The following is a 19,639-nucleotide window of genomic DNA, read 5'->3' as shown; positions in this document are numbered from 1 at the left end:
CCGAACAAAAATTACCCTCAATTTGATGATTTGGTGACCATTCGGTTCGAAATTTGTAAGATTTTAACACACCCGTCAGACCGTGGCGACAGCAGCACGTACGAATGGGTGAATTAACCTCACTCACGAATACCCTGAGCTGCGATGCCACCCGATACACGCGCTGGACACGCATGAGCAATGTGTTCGGTCAGCCCGCCGACCGACGCCAATGTGTCTGGGTCGACAAAATGGTTCAGTCATGGTATGTTGGGAGTATTTGGAGCATAAATCGAACACCTCTGCACAGGAGAGAAACAAATCGGCAGATCACAATGAAACGGTTTGATGTTGGAGGTTGAATGACATGTTGTTCAGGTTCAATTCCCTGCATTATATAGCATCATTTGAACATATCACATGTGAATGCATGCTACGAAGGGGGTTTTAAATTTAGTAAGAAAAATAACGTTCATGTTACCTCTGAGACATGGACTCTGCCTAAAACTCTTTGAAACTCTCTAAGACGCTTAGATTGCGAGAAAGATGCTCAGAAGGATGTGGGCCCAGTTTTGTGTGGAGAGATAATGGAGGAGCCGTGAATTAGTCTACCATGGCGCCGTTGGGCTGTTCATGTCGTAAGAATGGTACCGAATGACCCATCCTTTGCCAGTAATCCTTCCAGGTTGTCTATATCGACAAAGGAGGCGTAGTAAGCCAAAGTTGAGATAGATTGATGCTTCTGCCGGAAGTTCCAGAGGATGTCTTAATTATTTTATAAGGATGTTCAACTCATAGAAAAATCTTGTTTGGCACTCCAACTTCGAGAAGCCTCAGTGAGGTATTTTTGGCTTCTTTTACTCGATCCGTCGATAGCTAGACTCAAGCGTAAAGGGGGAACTCTCCTGTGGAGAAATGATACCAGTCCTGTCAGACTAGCAATCGGTGACGGCATTACTTTCAGGGCTGAATCATAACTCAAAGCAACCTCGAAGCAGATCGTTGTGGCCTGAGCTGTCAAAGGGCTCCGTTCGAATCTTCCTATTAGCAGGCGACAGAGGCGTATCTTCCTATTAGCAGGCGTTGTAGGATCCTCGATAATTCAGAGGGCCCAGAATCTAGAAGGGGTCTCAGATGATGTCTTCGCTTACCTAGGTAGCAGATTTGATGTGTTAGTTTTCATCCTTTTTAGGGGCCTTCGACATCCTCCTAAGGCCTTCTACCGATTACTTAAAAATCATAGCCAAGACCCAATTTATATCCATCGATTAAGTTACTGAGCTCAGTTAAAGAAAAAAGTAGGAATGCTTTTAATATAGAACCAGTTTCCTTAGTCCTTAAAATGATTTGAAAGTCTTATTGAAATGCTTCTCAAATAGAAAACCATTAATCACAACACTTCACGCAACAGGATCCGCATGTACGGCGCATGCATTCCATCGACACCATTCCCGCTGATACGGATCTGATCCACCATAAACCTGTTGCTCGCTCTGACTGCTAATTGATTAAAATGTCTGTTCTAGCTATAAATCTTACACCCGATTTTCCACCTTACAACAACACATCACCATAAATTAATCACTTTCGATGCATCTGCACCCGTTCCGTGCGATCAGCAGCTTCAAGCATGAAGCTCTGGCTGAAGTTCCAGCGGATTGCGCAAAACATCGATCCGTGTACTGACCGACCACGGCAACGGCACCAGAGGGTCACCCTCCAAGCACACGTACGCACACACCAATGGGACTGTTGCCTCATCGCAGCCATTTTCAATGACTGGCTGGCCGGCGTCGGGTGCAAATTATTGCTCTTATTTCGAGAAGGTCTCGTCTTTGCCACCTAACACACCGAAAATGCCGTGCGAGCGTCCGAGAACGTCCGAAGAACCATTAAAGTGAATTATACGCTTCGAGTGGCCGGCGCGAGTGCGTTCGCTTTTCCGTTGGGCCTCTCGCGAGTAAGGGCCCTCCAGCCACTGAAGGACCGATCGATTAAACAGCCGCAGCCGGTGGTGTGGAGCGTGGAGTGTAGCACCCCTGTCGAACGAGATCATCCGATCCGGGCCCGGGTGTTTTGCGTCTTTCTCCCGATGATCTTCTCAAGAATGCCGATCGATGTACGCAATATCGTCCACTTTCGGAGCTGCTGCCGCGAGGACGGCATTGGCTTGGCGAAGGTAACATTGCCACACCGTCGCCGAAGGACACGTCCACGCGCCGCACGGTATGAGCGGGTAATTGATTGTTCAAAGTAAAAGCAAACAGAGAACCGATTCTTCACCGATTCAGGGGGAGATTATGTGCGAGCGGATTGTGACATGCGATAGGGTGTATGATTATTTAAATTGGGCTCGCATCTTCTCGTGCTCTTGGTGTTGCTTCTCAAGAGATGCACTGGTATTCAGTCTGGAAAATTGCAATCTTTCGGAAATTAAGTGAACGGAACAGCTCCATCTGGAATCCAGCTCCGCATAGGAGGATCGCGAACGCGTTACACCAAGCTTTGCTCATCACCGATGTAGATCAAAGACGTCGTGACGGTTAATGTTCCATCACATGCAAGCCGGCTGTGTGACACGGCTCACTGCCTGCCGAAACAGCGTCTCCCCGCGCTGGGAAATAGAGCCGAAAAATGGAGAAATAAGTCTGCCTCTGCCCCGCAAACGGTAAAATGCGCTTACCAATTTCTCCACCCTTACACAGACACAGACACACGATCGAGGAGAAAGTATAACCCACCAATCGGCGCGTAAAGAAAAGCATCGCCCGTGGAAAAACCCTCGGCTCGAGGCGAGTTGCAGATTCATCGTCATGCTTCCACCGAATGGCAACTGAAAGATGCAACCGGCGGCGGTTGACAACACGAAAATTGTCGAAAAGCGGAAATTATCAACCGTTTGAGCGCGCGCGATTGTTTTTTCTGCTTCAAAAGACTGTTTGCGCTCGCAAGCGACGAACCCGGCCAAGTCGCGTAACGAGGCTGGGCCGGGGGGTTTTCTTTGTTTTCTTTTTTGTTGTGTGTGTGTGTGAGTGTTTTTGGCAAACAACAAGAAGCGTGAAGCAGTTTAACGACAGTGTTTGGGATAGGGTATTGAGCGAAGGGGGGGTGGTTTGGGTACATTGCATAACTGCAGCCATGCAGTGGACTCATCTTTCGGTTGATTGTGAACGATAATGTCTTGCTTTTGATTAAGCGGAATAGCAAGATTGCTTATGGAGGATTGGTTTGCTGGTGTTATATGAAGTCGGTTGCAATGATTTTTGATAGACGAGTGGAATTTTGTATTTGTATTTGTATACCAGGACAGGACTGATGCCAAATCAGTGTCCGAACTGTTGCCCCAAATGCAGGGCTAAATATTCTAAACAAGCTTTAATAGCTACAGACTAGAGATGGGCATAACTGCCTAGAAAGTGGAATTGGTTCCGGAAGATTTCAAAACAATTTGGAACTAGCTTCAAATGAATCGTTCGGAACCGACTGAGCCGTTGGAAGCGATTGGAACTATCGAAATCGTCGGAATCGGGAAAACCGCCCGGAACCGTGCTCCGTCACCGCATAGAAATCCATAGAAAATTTTAAAATCGTTAGACCCTTTACCAACAGGTAGGCATATGCTCTCTAATTCTGACCAAATGCGAGTCTATTTTATGGTTCAGGACAGCTCCGGACGGTTTCGAGCGGTTCCGACGGTTCAAAACAGATGCAACGGTTCCGGACGATTCCGTTGATTCAGAACGGTTCCGAGGGTTCCTGACGATTCTGGCCGGTTTTAGACGGTTCCAACGGTTCCGGACGAGTCCGAACGGTTCCTGGTGGAACTGACGGTTATATTTCCTCCGAATCGGAACCGGTGTCAAACCAGACGGATCCGAAGTGGAACCGTGGGATCATTCCGAAGAGTCCATCAATGCTACGGACGTAAAGTATCTCCAAAACAAGTTGAATAAAAATAGGATTTAACATTTCTTAATAAGTACAATAAATAACTATTTGATAGATGATCAGTAGAACATTAGTAGAATAAGAACCCGTTTTGTTCATAAAATATATTAAACTCTCTTTTTCCTATCCTACTCCACAAAACCTCTAACTCACTTTAAACAAATCCAACGTAACAACCTTCCTTTAAGTTATTTTTCCGTCGAGCGTCCAAAAACCTGGGCCGGAAATTGCTGACGGAAGTTCGGCAACGAGTCGCTTGTTTTTCATTTGGCTTTTTCTAGCGCGCTTTGCAAAGCTTGTTGCACCGAGCAGCAAAACGCTAACCGTGACGCAACGCAGTCGTCGTAGGTCGTCTTCATGAAGGAAAGGAAGGAAAAATAAGCTAAATATAAATATTAAAACAAAAAAGCCCAGTAAACAACATCACACCGATGTCCAATGCAAGCCTGCAAGGTGGTGCAGAGTGAACGGTCGCAGCAAATGTGGTCACCGTAACTGGAGCTCATTAGAAGTCGATCATAAATATGTAGCCAGTTGTGATGTGATGTGGCAGCGCTGGATGTTGTTTGTTTCGGTACAATATTGTTGCCATTTTCGTGAAAGTTGTTACGACACGTTTGATGTGACGTGCTGTCTCTCTCTCTCTCTCGCTCACAATGTTTTTGTCCACATTCAGCTAGGATCGGGCTGCGGCCAAGAATAAATTAGATCCATTTATCAACACACCTTCAGAATTGCGTCGTGAGGTGTAGGAGCTGTCGCGAGACAGAACCTTCATTCATTCTTGGCTCGTGCTGGGTGTGGTTGGATGTGTGGCCGTGTCTCGGGCGTACAACACAGAGCGCGACATTCTTTCAGCACATTCATCAACCTGCCACTCTGGCTCTTGATCGGTGGAGGGTTAGATGTTTTGGGGAGTCTCGCAATGGGGAGATATTGTTTGTTCTGGCGCGGGCTAGAACATGGCTGCAGTGTGACGCACTTCTCGTACTCGTATGTCCTCAGACCAACAGTTGGCCATTATCTCGCTTATCCAAAGAAACAAATCCCACCGTTTTGTGATATTGCAAGTGAAACCTCCGAACCGAGCCTCCCTACTTCCCTTCCGCCGCTCTTACCGGTGGCCGAATTCTTCAGCAAAGTTTCCCGCCCAAGTGGCTTGAAACTAATCGTTGCATTCTTTCTCTCTCTCTCTCTCTCTCCCTCTAGTCGTTTCCACTATCATACGAACTGTTTAAAGCGATCTCCGATGCAATGCAATCACGGTATGCAGCCCGGCATGCATTCGCTTGCATAACTGTGCGGCAGTGTTGTTGCAGTTGTGCAGAACTAGCCGTGGCATATTTTGCCTCCCTCCTCGGTTACTATTTTCTACCACCCCTTTTCGGCTTAGCGCTGACCCTATGCGTACAGGTGCGTATCACTCGCCGCTTCTCAACCAAGGCTGGCGAATATTTATGCGTTTGCACGGGGTAGTGCAACAGCAGCGGAAAGCAAAAAAAGGTAACGCACCACCATAGACCGTGTGTGTGTGTGTGTGTGAGTGTGTCTAACGCAATGACTGATGACCGATATGCCCGTTTGTTTAAAGCTAGCCAGCGCATTTTACATCACCTCGTGGCCCTTTTTGAGCGCAGCACATACGTACACGCCGCTAACGCTACATTCAACACACAATCCGACGACCTTCTTTGCCGTGGAAGGAATTGTTTTGCGCACTCGTGCGGCTCGCGTGCCTGCCGTCGGCCCTTATTCGTATCGATATCGTATCGATGTGTGTTTTGCTGTTAGGAATGGGTTTTGCGCCGGGGGAAAGATGTTCGCGACTGAGGTGAGGATGGTTAGAGTGGTTGGAGACGGATCACTTCAAGGTTCGATATGGATTTGTGATCACTAGGAAATTATGTTGCTGTATTTTTAATCAAACATGACACTTTTTTGTACCTCTTAACGTACTTACCAATCAGCCGCTACATACGTCTTCGCCAGCTGAAAGAATCCTTGATACCGCTATTCTGGTGCATGTATCTACGTGATCACTCCATCACAATCAGGGCCTACCACGCCTCGGCCTATCCATGTGGACGACCTGGAAAGACTTTACGGGCTGGGTCGTCCGCCGAACATGACATGATCAGTCCACTAGAACCAGACGAGTCTAATAGGCTGCATGATAGGGAGATCACTGTACAGCTCGTAGAGCTCGTCATTGTACCGGATCCTTCATTATCCTTGGATACATCGGGGCAAAAAATCCTTCTAAGAATCTTACTCTCGATCGTAAGTTAAGGACAAAGTCCATGTCTCAGAAGTTATATTCCACACAGTTCTACCATCTTCGTATGACGCTGCAGGTATTATGAGTGGATAAGTTCCCTCAGGCTGCAGTAGGACAGATGAAGTATCTCAACATCTATGTTATTATCGGTGCTTATTTTGACCAAAGTTATCTGAAGGTGTGATCACCAATCTGTACATCAACCTTGCGTTAATTAGTGTTGATCTCCAATCCGAGGATAAGTACCGCTTGTACGATCCTTTGGTAAGCTTCTACTACATAGTCGAGCCTTAAACCAATGATGTCTATGTCAACAGCCTTTATCAGGTCCTTTACTGGCTTATAAAAGCTGGTTCCTGAAGTTTTGGAGTCTCTGGAAGTCTTTGGCGCAGGCATTGAGTGTTCTCCTTTCACTTTCGCCTAACATCTTGGGCATTGTCAGTTTTACCTTTGAAATATAATATAAATTCTGATATCATCGGATCATGGCCAAAGCTAAGCTAAGTAGATGTTTTGGGTTCCGTTTATATCAACAGTGGTGTATCTTCCTATGAGCAGGCTGTAAGGTTCTGGAAGGTTGAGTGATTTAAAAGGGAACGTACTCCATAAAGGGTCTCCTCGTATAACGTCTCCGTCTCCGGATTCTATCTTTTGCACATATACTGTTTGTTTACTGACGATATTTAGCTCTTTATTAATTGATGTGTGGTTGCTTATTATATCTTTCTTTGTTTTCGTTTCAGGTTATCCATCCATCTACTTGAACGACCAATCCTCTAGGAAATTAAGCAGGTGGTCTTCTATAAACAAAATCATCAGTTCAGTGCACAGTGCCCACAGTGAGTGAGACGGTTCGTCAAAGAATGCCTTAAGTAGTGCGTAGCTGAGCAAACGTACCCAGTATATCAGTGTCCATCTCAATTTCGGAAAGCCAAAAGCGTTCTTAGCGTGTAGAAAGTGTACGCGTGCTTGTGTGCGTGCGTAATTTTATCCCCCAACATCATCACCATACTGCCACCCACCGGTGATAGATGCGAAAGCAGGTGTCGTACCATCACCCAGACAACCCCGGTGCAACGGCAACGTTGGTACAGCGCAATGGGTGACTCCCGCGGGACGACCGCGCGACCGCTCGTCCTGCTGCTGGTGCTTGTCGTGTGCGGCAGGACGGGTGGTCCCGTTGGTGCAACACCCACGGAGGAGGAGGAGCTGCATCTCACGACCCGCGTCCCCACTCCTGCCTTCCCGGTGAAAGACACCGCACAAGAGATGGCGGTGAAATCGTACGGTAGTAGTAGCAGCAGTAGCAAAACCACCAAACCGACGCCAACAGCGATCCCGGAGCCGGAGCTATCCACCCAGCTCGATTCGGTACAGCGCAGTAGCTCCGGTGCTGCTCATTTAAATGGTGAGTGAGTGAATTATTATTATTCGCATTAGGGTATTAATTAAAACGTAGTTCGCGGTGGTCGCATTCTGTAACGTCGAGCCCCCATTTTGCAACTCGCTGGCGCGTCGTCTTACCACGAGGAATTGGAGTATTCCTGCCAAGTGGGATACAGCAACAATCGACGAAAAGAAAAAACTCACAGCTCACTTTTTGTTAGCCTAGCTCCTCCATATGCTCTCTATGGAACGATGCTTTTTGATGCTGCGATCCTCGCTGGTGCCGACAGGGTCGAAAAAGCACGGACTCGCTCCAACGATACGCGGTTCGTTCGTACGGCTGAATGTGTCGTAAAATTTGAATGTGACCTGCTTTTCTGGGGGCCCTGATGCTGGTGCCACTTTACAGGGGGAAAAAAAAGTAAACCCCACAGGCCGTTGCGGCTTGCTTTGGGAAAGACACGAGCAGCAAGAACCGGCGTGTAGGATTTTAGGTCGATTTGGTGAGATCGTTCGCATGTACACGAGATCCGAAAGTGCATGATCTCGTTGTCTTTGCTAAGCCTTTCGATGGAAAGTGGGTTGGAAGGTTTCGATAGATGAGTGGAATATGTAATGAGAAATCTTCGGTTCTTTGTTGTCTACGCAGGACATTGTTCCAGATTCAATAAATCTACAGTTTAGTTTGATTAGACGATCTTGAGCATGCTTTCGCTCCTTGTGCCACATTTGCCGGTAGGATTAGTAGGTTTCTACCATTTAATCTCCCTTTATTTGTGAAATTATTATTCCAGCTAGTAGGATAGTCTCTCTTCGCGCTTGCTGTTGTAGATTTCGCTTCAAATTACTAAGTGATTTAAGGGAACTCAACACAGCTTTTCATATTTAATGTTATCCATGCTTACAAAGCTTTCATCGACGCTCTAAACTCTATCAGTTCTTTTCTGTTGATAATATTGAGAGTGTAATAACCTTCCATCGTAATAACGTTCTAGGCTATCTCCTCTCTCTTGATAGCTTGATCATCAAATTAAGTTCTATAAACATCAAATTTATTCCCGCCAGATAAGCAACAATGAAACCATGTTTCTGACTTATCTCTTTCCTGAGGCCATTCGCCCGCTTCAGTAAGAAATTCAGCCCCTCCTGATCGTGGACATTAAAACCAGATCAACCAGATCGACGGACGACAAGAGCTGGCAATGACACAACACACAGTCCCCGAGGCTCCGGATCCAATTCATTCGGACGAGAAGAGATAACGGGACAGATCGTCCATTACCATGGGCGAAACAGGAACGACCTTCTCGGGTGTCTAGAACGCATGGCCAGTCTAGAACAGACAGTATGGGCTCTTCTTCAGTGCCGGGGGCTTAACCATTTTCACACGTACTATTAAGCGGTGCTTGGCTCGATCTCGCTCGCTTTTTCCTCTGCTTTGCTTGCCTTCCCTTGTCGGCCGTAAGTCATTTGCTTTTGTTGAGCTCCATCGTCATCGAATCCGTCGCCATCGGGCCGCGATAGGATCGGCAATAAGTCAATGCGCCTTGGCACAGGGTACCGTTCACATTGAACGGTTCTTCCCTCTCTCGCGCAATCTCCCAGCTCCTCCCGTTGCCGGGGGAACACACATTTTACTAAATTGCTCTCCCAGAGGCCCAGAGTCCTGGGAAACCCCGACCAATCCGACCGACCGTGGCTAAAGGGGGGTCGGGCAGGCATTTTCTTTCCTCCCATTAGCTGGCCTTCTTAAGCGCGCGTTGAGCTGGGATGCGGTTGAATGAACTGGTTCTTGTCATCGGTTTCCAATCATCGGATCGGACAGATGGTTCGCTGGCACGATGAACGACGTGAGAACTTGGCCCTTCCTTCTAAGGGACCGCATTGCAAGCTCCTTTACCCAGCAGAGCAGAGACATTGCAAAATCATGCAATGAATCCGTTTTGTCAACCCGATAGCTCGCCGTACACGAGCGGGGCGGCTATGGCCGAGCCACCCGTGCAAGACGTCTGCCACGGGCGAAGAAATGCCGCAATATAAGCCATATCACGTTTTGCGGTATCGAATATCCGGTGCACTTTGCTTGCGAGTGCATTCACCTTTTCCGTAGCGTGTTGCCGATGGCTAGGAAAGCAAAAGCAAAAAAGCTGCAGCACCATGCAACCACTGCACGGATGCAATGAATTATGGTATTTTAAGTGCAGGCTTACTGTTTGCGGGGTTTTTTTTTGGTTTTGTTGTGTGGTTCCGATAGGAAATTACGATTTAACGCATCGGTAGGCTTGCCCGAAACTGAACCGATTAATGTTTTTCCTGTTAAAAGCCGGCGTGAAAGAAGTTAGGTTTTTACTCATTTACCTTGAGCTAGAATCTATGAGGACTCAGCTGGCGTAAGTATCTGAAGCAAGGTTCGTGTCTTATGTGGCCGTAGAAGTCGTTCGTTCTTTACAGCACTTTTTAATGGTATTGTGCGCTTATTAAGGTGCTTTTCGGTGGCTGCTAGTAAAAAATATTAAAATGTTAAGCTTTATGTTGTTCATTGGAACGATTAGTCCAAAGATTGATTCTAATTTTACGCCCAGGCGACAGCCTTTATATAAGACTATTCATTAAATGCAGTCTTAGTTTGCAATGCGGCATCATTATAAAATGCCACAAAATTGTTGCGAGATTTTTTTAAATTTAATTTATTTAGAAGTTTTATGGATTGAAGACGTCTTGCCAACATTGTACGTGATTTGAATGTCCTACTCGATAGCTGTCTTAGTTTTAGTCCCTAAATGTTAGGCCTAATGCAACGTATAACAAGAGACCCTTTCACGACCCTTTGACGATAAATGCAGTCCATTGCTTCCAAGTTCCATCGGTCCTAGAGTATGCTAGTGTAGTCTGGAGCAGAAATATGGTTCACACTGGTAGAAGCAATTCAACGAAAACTCACTCGTTTTACTTCAACTTTACACGTTACTTTGCGATTGATGCTCTTAACATGTTCTGTTTTATAAATATTTCGGCACCAACGAGATCCCTTAGACCTCGTCAACTATTACATGTGTCGCGTGTCATTTAATGAAGTCCCCGAATTATTCAATTTGATCAGTTTTTCTTTGCGTTTCGTGAGCGTCTCCATTAATTTATTATTTATTTATTTATTTATTGATTATGCAACGTCTCCATTTATATCAAAATAATTTTAAGTAACTCACGTAGATCCATCAAATTATACAATTAAATAGAATAAAATTAATCAGGCATTTACTCCTTGTTCTTTGCCTCATGCCGGGATGCTCGGTTAGGAAAGATTTAATTTCATGATTTTTTAATTGATGTTGTATAATACAATAACATGGCACTTCTTAAATATCGAATTTATAACCAGCTATTGCTTAAAACTAGATTACAAAATGAATACAATGCAATGGCTTGAAGACATTTCCTTCTCCAAACCGTGAAAGTGCTCCTTATCCCGGGTGAGCTCAGCAGGTGGAGGATCGCCAGATGTCATTAAAAGTAATTTCCGCTATCCAAAACCACGGTAGGACCGAGTTTAAAGTCTTGTCTGGATTGTACCCTCGAGCACTGTACCAAAATTTCCAAATTCATTTCTCATTTCAACGGTTTTCACGGTTGATCTTGAACCATATACACAGAGCTTTGCATCCCATTTGCAATGCACTTGTCGGAATGATTCAATTGTTTTTATACCATTCCATTCACCAATGCCCACCACCACCGAACGCGAGCAGCCAACGAATGGTTGAAGCCAACAGGGGTTTTAAATAATCTAATGAAGCTTCATGCGCTACGCCACGGTTACCCACCTGAACGGGTGACCTTCGCGCTCCTACCTTAGACACGAATCTAACGGCGCAGCTCGATTCGATCACACTTCGAACCGCCGTGCGACGACATACGGCAAACAAAAACCCAAAACAACACCCACATCGCTCCATCCTTCTCTGTTTCTCGGTTCGGTTCTGGTCTTGCTGAGTGTGCCCGTGTATTCGCTCGCTGTTTCGCAGCCCAGGCACACAAATAATCATAAACATTGATCGCAAGCGGTGGAATATTTGCGTAGCACCGTTAGGAACCCGGCACCGGTTGTCCTTCGGAACTGTTTGTTGTCGTCGTCGTCGTCGTCGTCGGTTTGGGGTGAGTTTGCCAGCGAGCGAACAAGTCCCGCAGACCATCTCCGCCGTGAGGAGTTTCTGTTTCACCAACCGGTTAGAACGAAGGCGCCAAGGCAAAGAAGAAGGAACGGCCGGATCGATTGACCGCCAACGCAATCGCGTCCCAACGTCCTACACCATTCCCTGCCGTGCGTCGACGAAAGGTTCGTCGCTTTCACTTTCGTGCAAGCCTTTTCTGTTTCCGTTCCGTGCATGTCAAAATCCGGCCAGCCCGAAACTTTCACTGCGGGTGCGGGCTGTTCGTTTAATTAGCGTACCTTTGGGGTAGTAGCCGGAATGAGGAAGGGCCAAATTAATGCATGAGGTGGGTTGTTTTTTTTTTTACTTGTGGATGGCCAGTTCAGTCGTTTTTTTGCGTTACAGGAAAGAAAGCATAATCAATAATCGATTAAAATTTGATTGCGTGATGCGGGCCTTCAATTGGGTTTGTTTGTTGTTTGCTGTTGCCTGCCGAAACATAAACAGGCGGAAGGAAATTGAATTAACTCGGCTTTTGCCAAGCAAAATTTCCACAAAAATAGGAAAACAACATATAATCACACGCGCGTTGGCACGAGCTGAGCGCTGGTTGAGTGAACCCTTTTTTGGCGCGCTGCCTTCTTTTTGGCGCACATGCAGAAGCGATCGTAGGAGAAACGTTCAAACACTTGACGGCAGTTGTCGACCAAAGTTGTGCCGTACGGGTGGAATACATTATAATACCTGTTCCGTTGGTTGGCTGGTCGCACCAAACACAAATACACCTAGCGCTAGCGATGGTCGTACGACTCACAGGTGAGCCACTGTGTGCGTGCTGTAAGCTCAGTTTTCCGAAGCCGATTTCAAACGATCGTCTATCGCTCGCCGGGGGTTAGAATCGACACAAAACCTGTCAAGGACCGTGCGTTCCAGTTGTTCCGTTGTGGTTAAGGCTGACCTGACCCGACGGCGGCTAAGGTGTGCGCATAGACGGTCGGCTGTCTGCTGGTTGGCTCGACGGAGCACTTGCCCGCGGTACGTTAACGCTGGTTATGATATTGTTACGGCGCACAACATCATCAACGCTGTGGAGCATTTCCTTGCGTGGACAGAACAACGATCCGATGACAAATGAATGATACGAGTTTTTTGGGATTTGTTGCTTGGCTAATAAAGATATTCACTGTGCGAATGTGTGTGATTGAGTTGATATTTGTATTTCCTTTCGGGGATGTGGAATTGTCACAAGCGTTGTGATGAATTTTTAACAAGCACTCAAATAAATTGTATGGGGGTTGTTCTATGGTGATGTTTTAAGTTTCATTTAAGTTTGCTGTCGGTTTTTTCGGTTATTCTCTAATCAAACTTCTATTTTGGCCTAACGACCTCTTGGGTCATGCCTGCCATTTCTGGCTTACTAGACTTAATGATACCACGTCGGTGGATAGTCAGTCCTCACAACGGTGGAACGGTCTGGATAGGATTTGAACCCATCTATTAATACAATATATTGTATGTTATGTTACTGATTGATCGCTCTAAACATAGCGACAGTAGTTTTATGCCTTGAGAATCATTGTTCTCAGAGAATGCCTTGAGAATCATCTTAGAATTCGAGTCTCTATTGCCAAATGTCTTGCAAATTTTGTTTGAATTATTCTACTCTTCTTCTTCTAGGCTTAACGGACTCTTATTAAGTCGTGCTTGAAATTTATTGCCTCCTCGACATATTGATAGACATAGGCACGCAGCTAGATAGCCAGTCCTCACTACGGGTGGCTGGCCGAACGGGCATCTGTAAGACCTGTGCGACCTGTGCATCTGTAGATCCTGTGTGGGTCTTATGACTTCTTTTAATGGTTTTCCATACATTGAACACTTTTTTATACATCTTATAAATATTTTTTTCATTTTGCGAAGGACAGCCTGGTCATATTGCTTAACATAAGGTCACAATAAAGAGTTACAAACTAAGTAACAATTCACGTTGGTATAGGAGGAATTTCCTTTTCAAAACCGTGAAGGACACCTTATCCCGGATAAGCTCGGACGAACACAAATTGTCAATAATCACCAAATGGCTGTCTTTGTTCGAAACTCTCCAAATAATTCCCTTACCTTTGATAGTAACTACTTGGCCGTGATGCTTTTCTTTTCTTTTTTTATTAGCAAGACGGCCAGGCTATTCCGTTCTAATCAAATAAGAAAAGCAATACAAAAAAGTTTTCAATTTTTCATTTAGTAAATGCTGTTGAACAGTCTAACGAAGATTACTTTAGGTGTGTATAAATAAAAAAAAAATTACCTTTGCATATGCTCACCGTCAATACATGGTCATAATTATCTTTTAAAATACTACCCAAAGGCAAGCGAAATAATGGAAAACCAATAGAACCTAATAACAATCATGAAACACCTTCCATCGTAGGCTGATTTGTTTTATCATCTCAGAGCCTTAAGAACTGCTTTTCCTCACAATTCTCTCACAATATTGTGAGCAGAGTACAGTCACCAGTAGCCTAATAGAGTCGAGATTTCTTCAATCCCGAAATCATGTTAACCACCGGGTTAAGCATTCCGTTTGCACCATGATTAGCCACCATGATTCTGCAATCGGTCACCGGGCACCCCTAATGAGCACCCTTTTCGCAATGCTCCACGTAGTTGCCACCGGTAGACCCTCTAATAGAGATAGCCCCCCCGCAGCAAAGCAAATGCTTCATAGGAAAAACTTGCAGCAAACAGCAAAACTCGGCTAACAGTAGCAGTCTTGCACCCTTTGGAAGACGTTTGGCCAGCGCGGGTCGACAGATCAGCGAACTCTTCCACAGCCGGCCAGAGATTGTATAATGATCCGGCAAGCTGGGCGCTGCTGCTGGGTGGTCATTGCGAATCTAGTGGCTCGCGTTCGTTTTGGACTTCAACTTCACTTCAATGTTTCAATGTTTACGCGGCGTCGTCGTTAGCGAGCGATGACGTTGATTGTTGGCTGACGATGATAGATCGACCCATCCCGATCTGGTGTGCCCTCGATCTGCACTCAATTAGTTCCCGTCCCGTCTATGCCCATTGTACGTACCATTTTTGTGTTCCCGTTTTTTTGTGCGGTGGTGCAATGTCGTTCTCACCTAGTTGGGGTGCTGAAGTGAGCCGTGCTTAATGTACCGACTCTGACGATCAGTGATCAGTTGCTTCCCCTTTTGCTGGCGCTGCGTTTCGCTTCATTTGAAACCCCTGCTTTTTGTAAGGCTTTCTGCCAAGCTTTCATTTTGATGCAACAAGTACCGTGGAACGGCAGCAAAACGAAACCTGCAGCAACCCAAACAACAATCGGTCGTCAATCGGTATCGGAACGGTTGGATGTGCTTCAGTGTTGCTCTTTATTTGTGGGATGGTTTTAGTTTAGTTTTTACTGCTCTCCGCTTTTGCTTATGCTCGGCACTTCGAATCGTCCAGCCAAGCGCGGCACAGGCCACGAAACAATTGGCAAACGGCCAATTAAGCGATGAAGGTAGAATCGAACTGCAACAACACCACCTGGGAACCGGGTTTGTTTGTTGGCTGGTGTGCTCGTTCTCGATCCGCGCGGAGACAGTTACAAAACTTCGAAATCGCTCGAGCCGGACGATTGAGTTGCATCGGGCTGAACAATTGTGCACAAGTTGCACAAGCTGGAAGTTGGTGGTGGAGATGGTTTGCTAGTGGAGCAATGTAGTACCGGTAGGAATCGGAAGCGGCACAGTGAAGTTGATGTTGAAGATGTTGCGTCCAGTGATGGTAAATGTAAGGTAATGCCAGTTGTTGTTAGAACAAGTATCAATTTAACTAGCTTTCATGGAAACTTGATGTAGTACTAGGGTGCGTCGGTATTTTTCTACTTATTGTTTCATTTAAACAAATATGCAGCAAACTTGAGCGTATTGTGCTCGAAATGGAACCATTTCCAATAATTATTTAAGGCCAAAAGTAAACAAATGAAGAGTGCAAAGGCGCTCAATTGCATTTCAGAAATCAATCCGAGACACTAAACATAAATTGTTACGCTTTTTTTTTTATTCATAAAGAACGGCCTGGCCGTATTGCTAAATTGTTATGCTTTATAGCAAGGTATATGGATGTAGGAGGTAGAGTTGTATAGAGCAAATTGACAGTTCTCAACGTGATTTAACAGTAACATCGAGGGGAAGGGTATTGAGAAGAGTGGTGAAAGCGTCGAATGAGGGGCCGGTTGTGGTATCGCTAGCGATTTTTTGACGAAAAATGCAACCAAATATCTTTAATCCTCTGTGGGACAACATTTGATATGCGAAGATGACCCGTAAACTAGCGAAATTGCCCAAAGGAGAATCGAAGCTGTTGGTTCATGTTGGAAGCACCATACCATATGCTTTTGTGAACGAACTCTGACATATCTCGACTAGAATGGTGGTCTGTCAAAGAGACAAAATTCACCCTCGAAGTATATACATAGCACTACCTAGTACGCTGTCAGTGCTGTCAAATACTTGCGGGGCTTTGATACATTCTAAGGAACATTTCATCCAGTAAAAAGGGAAAATTTCATCTGCATAATGTATCTTTGCCCCTAATTGTGGGATTTTTGTCATTCATTTTTACTCGCAAAATTTAAAATCGTGCAGAGTTCATATGTCAAACTGATAAGAATAATGTGTAAACTTCTTCTTCTTCTCCCTTGGCACTACAACCTCGAGAGGCTTCAGTCTAGACTTGATTTTGCCCGTAGCTGAATAGCCAGCACGGGAAGACTGTCCGGATGAGATTTGAACTCCGGACCGCCCCAAATTGTGTAAACATACTGTGGAAATGATTTGAACTGTATTGAAATGGTTTAGGAGAGCAATCTTTCAACCTTTGAAATTTTGATTGTCTGCCGATTGTTTAATAGTACAATACGTTTCTAGTAGAGAACACTGCATGCTAGATAATATAAAAATATGGAAGAAAGCGACACAGAGACCCTCATTATATTTTTTCCCAAGCTTTAGAAAAGCGGCCAAATATTCTCATTATTTTTATGTTAATCGTTGAGGTGCTAATATTCTATGTCCCGTGGTCGATTTAGCTAAAAATGCGCATGTCATTTTTAGATTTCTATAATTTAATTTTACCCGTAGAAAAGTAGTTAGCCCTACGTACGGGGCGTAGGCGGTCTGGGTGAGATTTGAGAACCCAAGTCCTGCCGTTTGAAGACCGGCGCAGTTATCGCCTTTGCCACCGGATCGCCACGAAGTGAAAAATCTGTTAATATTATTGGAGCCAATTAATCCGCATAACCGCAATCGATTGTTCTAGTCCACCAGCCGACCATTGTAAAGTTGCTGGTGATACTTAACTTGCAGCTACTTCTGGAGATATAACTGGGCATCAAGAAGGCAAAAGCGGAAACAGTAATGATAATGTTAAATTTAATTATAAATTTTAAATTTTTTCCACCGACAGCAATGGCTTCCATAAGTATCTCTGTAGTTAGCCAAGCCTTCCTCATCAATAAAAACACCTTCCCATACATTATGATTCTGGCTACTGTTTCAGCAGTGAGCATCAGGCCAATCCAATTTAAATAATATTTCTCGTCCTTCTATACAATTAAGCCTAATGTTCTACAGCTACCGAATTTAATTAGTGACCCGAAGTGCGGCAACACAACTCGATCTCATCCACTTGAGTGTGGTGTCTTGCTGCACAACGCAGTCGGCAAAAATGAAGTTATAAACTTGTTCACACACATTAATCAAGATGCTCGGCAAATTGACTTCCTCGTTACCCTTGCGAGTAGGGGGGGGGGGGGGGGGGGAGGGAGGGGGGGCTTGTTGTTTTTCCAAAAAAATCGATCACCGTGATTCCGTGTGATTGCTGACGGTAGCCGGACCGACCGGATCCGCATCCACAAACTCGCACCTCCCATAAAACGTGTGCAGATCGTGCGAATCCACACGCACACGATGAAGTCGGGGCACAAGTTGGGCACGTTGATTAGTTTCGGGTCGACGTTACTCAACGCGGCGCAGACACGGGGAAGTCGCGGAGCATCCTCACTACCGTAACGGAAGAGAAGATATTGAACCGTGAATGTGACCTCGGCACGGCACAACATTAATCTATATGTACCGCTGCGTGTATTGAAGCGACGGTGAATGAACAAAAAAAAAAAAAAAAAAAAAAATACACCCCACAGTCGATCGTTCGATCGAACGGAATCAGTTGGGGTTTTTTTTTGTATGTGGTTGTTAAGCCACCCCAATGCATGTTCATTCCGTTGCGTGCGTACCCCGTATGAGTGTGGTGTTTGTGTAAGCAAGTCGGATTCGCAAGTCAATGCCAAATATGTGTATGGTTGTTGTACGGTTTTTTTCTATTTAAACAGTCACGTTGATGGATTCTCGATGGCAGGTGAAAAAATAAAATAAAAAATCACTCAACATGATGTGGCCGTTTATTGTATGCATGATTTTCGGTTTATTCGATTTGTACGTCGCGATGATGATGATACTATGGTGCCTCGGTAAGGTTCACGAACGGCGAGGGTTTTTCGGTGAGAACGGACCGGTCAATGTGACCCCCGTGGCAAACAGGTGATGCTCACCGGTAGACATCTTTTCGAGACGCATTAAAACAGGTGACTAGTAAGGAACGCTGATGAGTACACGAACCGGGAAGTGCTTTTGCGTCGATGGGCTGTATTTATTTTCCTCCCTTACCTTAACTACTCGAGTGAGTGAGGGGGAGCAGCAAAAAAAAAAAAACCCAAAAGAGACCGCTGTTGGTGGAAAATGATGAGTTCTCGTTCTCGTTCTCGGTCAGCATGACTGACAACTGAATAGAGCGACGGTGAAGAATCTGCCTTCGAGGCGATAGGAAAATCCCAAACAATCTTCTAAAGCATGCGGGTATGTCCAGACTGGTGGGAAGAAGATGGATAGGGATTGCAAATTGCTGGGTATAGTCCGCGTATTTCAAATTACTAATGGAACCGGGACTAAGGGGGAAGTAGGGATTTTAATTGATTTTTTATGAACTAATAACCGGACACACGTGGCTACGGTAGAATGAAGTAGCTCTAAAACCCTAAATTAAAAGTTATGTCTTTAAGTGTTTTTTTGAACAAATTGAAACATAAAAAAGGCTTTACATTTTAATGGCCTCTTGAAGTGGTAGTTTAAGGAATGTTTCTCAAGGTACTTAACAAAAAGCTAGAAAGATAAGGTTTATCAGCTGTAAAAAATAGAAGTAGCTGTGCTAAGGTTTAAGATTAGTGAGGACAATTTTCTTGTCTGTAAATTTTTTTTCAATGTTTTGTCTTCATGTGCTGCTTAGCTTCGGAAGGTCGGGGGCTTTCCTAAAAATTTATGGCATTTACTATTTTTATTACCTTCGCGGCGGCCCGGTGGTAAGCCAGAAATGGCAGACATGACGGAAGAGGTCGTTAGGCCAAGAAAGAAGAAGAAGAAATAACCAATTTGTTTAATCCTACACTATATTTAGAGTTTAATATTGTTTTTGACAACCGATCTTCAAACATTTTTTCTTGACAATTGTGCATTTAAAGGTGTATAAATAGATGAGCAGCAAGAGAATGATGATTGTCCAGCCCTAGGCATAGAAAGTCGTCCTCAAAGTACAGCAATTGCTCGATTTTTTTTTTTTTTTTTATTCATAAAGAACGGCCTGGCCGTATTGCTTAAAGCTAAGTTACAAAAATAGGTACAATTCACGCTGGTTTGGAAACATTTCCTTCTCCAAACCGTGAAAGGGCACCTTATCCCGGGTGAGCTCGGTTGATATGTATCCGTCATCCAGTAGTCGTGGTAGTGTTGGTTGCGAGGGTCGGTATCGTTGGTGATCATCTCATCCCGTTTATTTTTGGGATATGCCATCGTCA

At 45.0% G+C, this 19,639-nt stretch overlaps 1 protein-coding gene across 7 annotated transcripts in view; it reads left to right on the top strand.

The window, feature by feature from the left end:
* The window catches only part of LOC118509631 (mucin-5AC), a 77,255-nt gene that overhangs the window by 9,514 nt on the left and 48,102 nt on the right, over positions 1–19,639 (top strand). For all 7 annotated transcript variants that reach the window (XM_036050520.1, XM_036050517.1, XM_036050519.1 and 4 more), the window contains exon 3: positions 6,949–7,613. In XM_036050520.1, coding sequence (XP_035906413.1) covers positions 7,304–7,613 — 310 coding nt within the window. In that variant the 5' untranslated portion in view covers positions 6,949–7,303. The remainder of the gene's footprint in view (positions 1–6,948; positions 7,614–19,639) is intronic.

This window comes from Anopheles stephensi, chromosome 3 (genome assembly GCF_013141755.1).
Source record: "Anopheles stephensi strain Indian chromosome 3, UCI_ANSTEP_V1.0, whole genome shotgun sequence".
In the NCBI taxonomy this organism is placed as follows: domain Eukaryota; kingdom Metazoa; phylum Arthropoda; class Insecta; order Diptera; family Culicidae; genus Anopheles; species Anopheles stephensi.
Note: the sequence above shows the minus strand (reverse complement) of the source record. Positions and strands in the feature narration are given on the sequence as shown.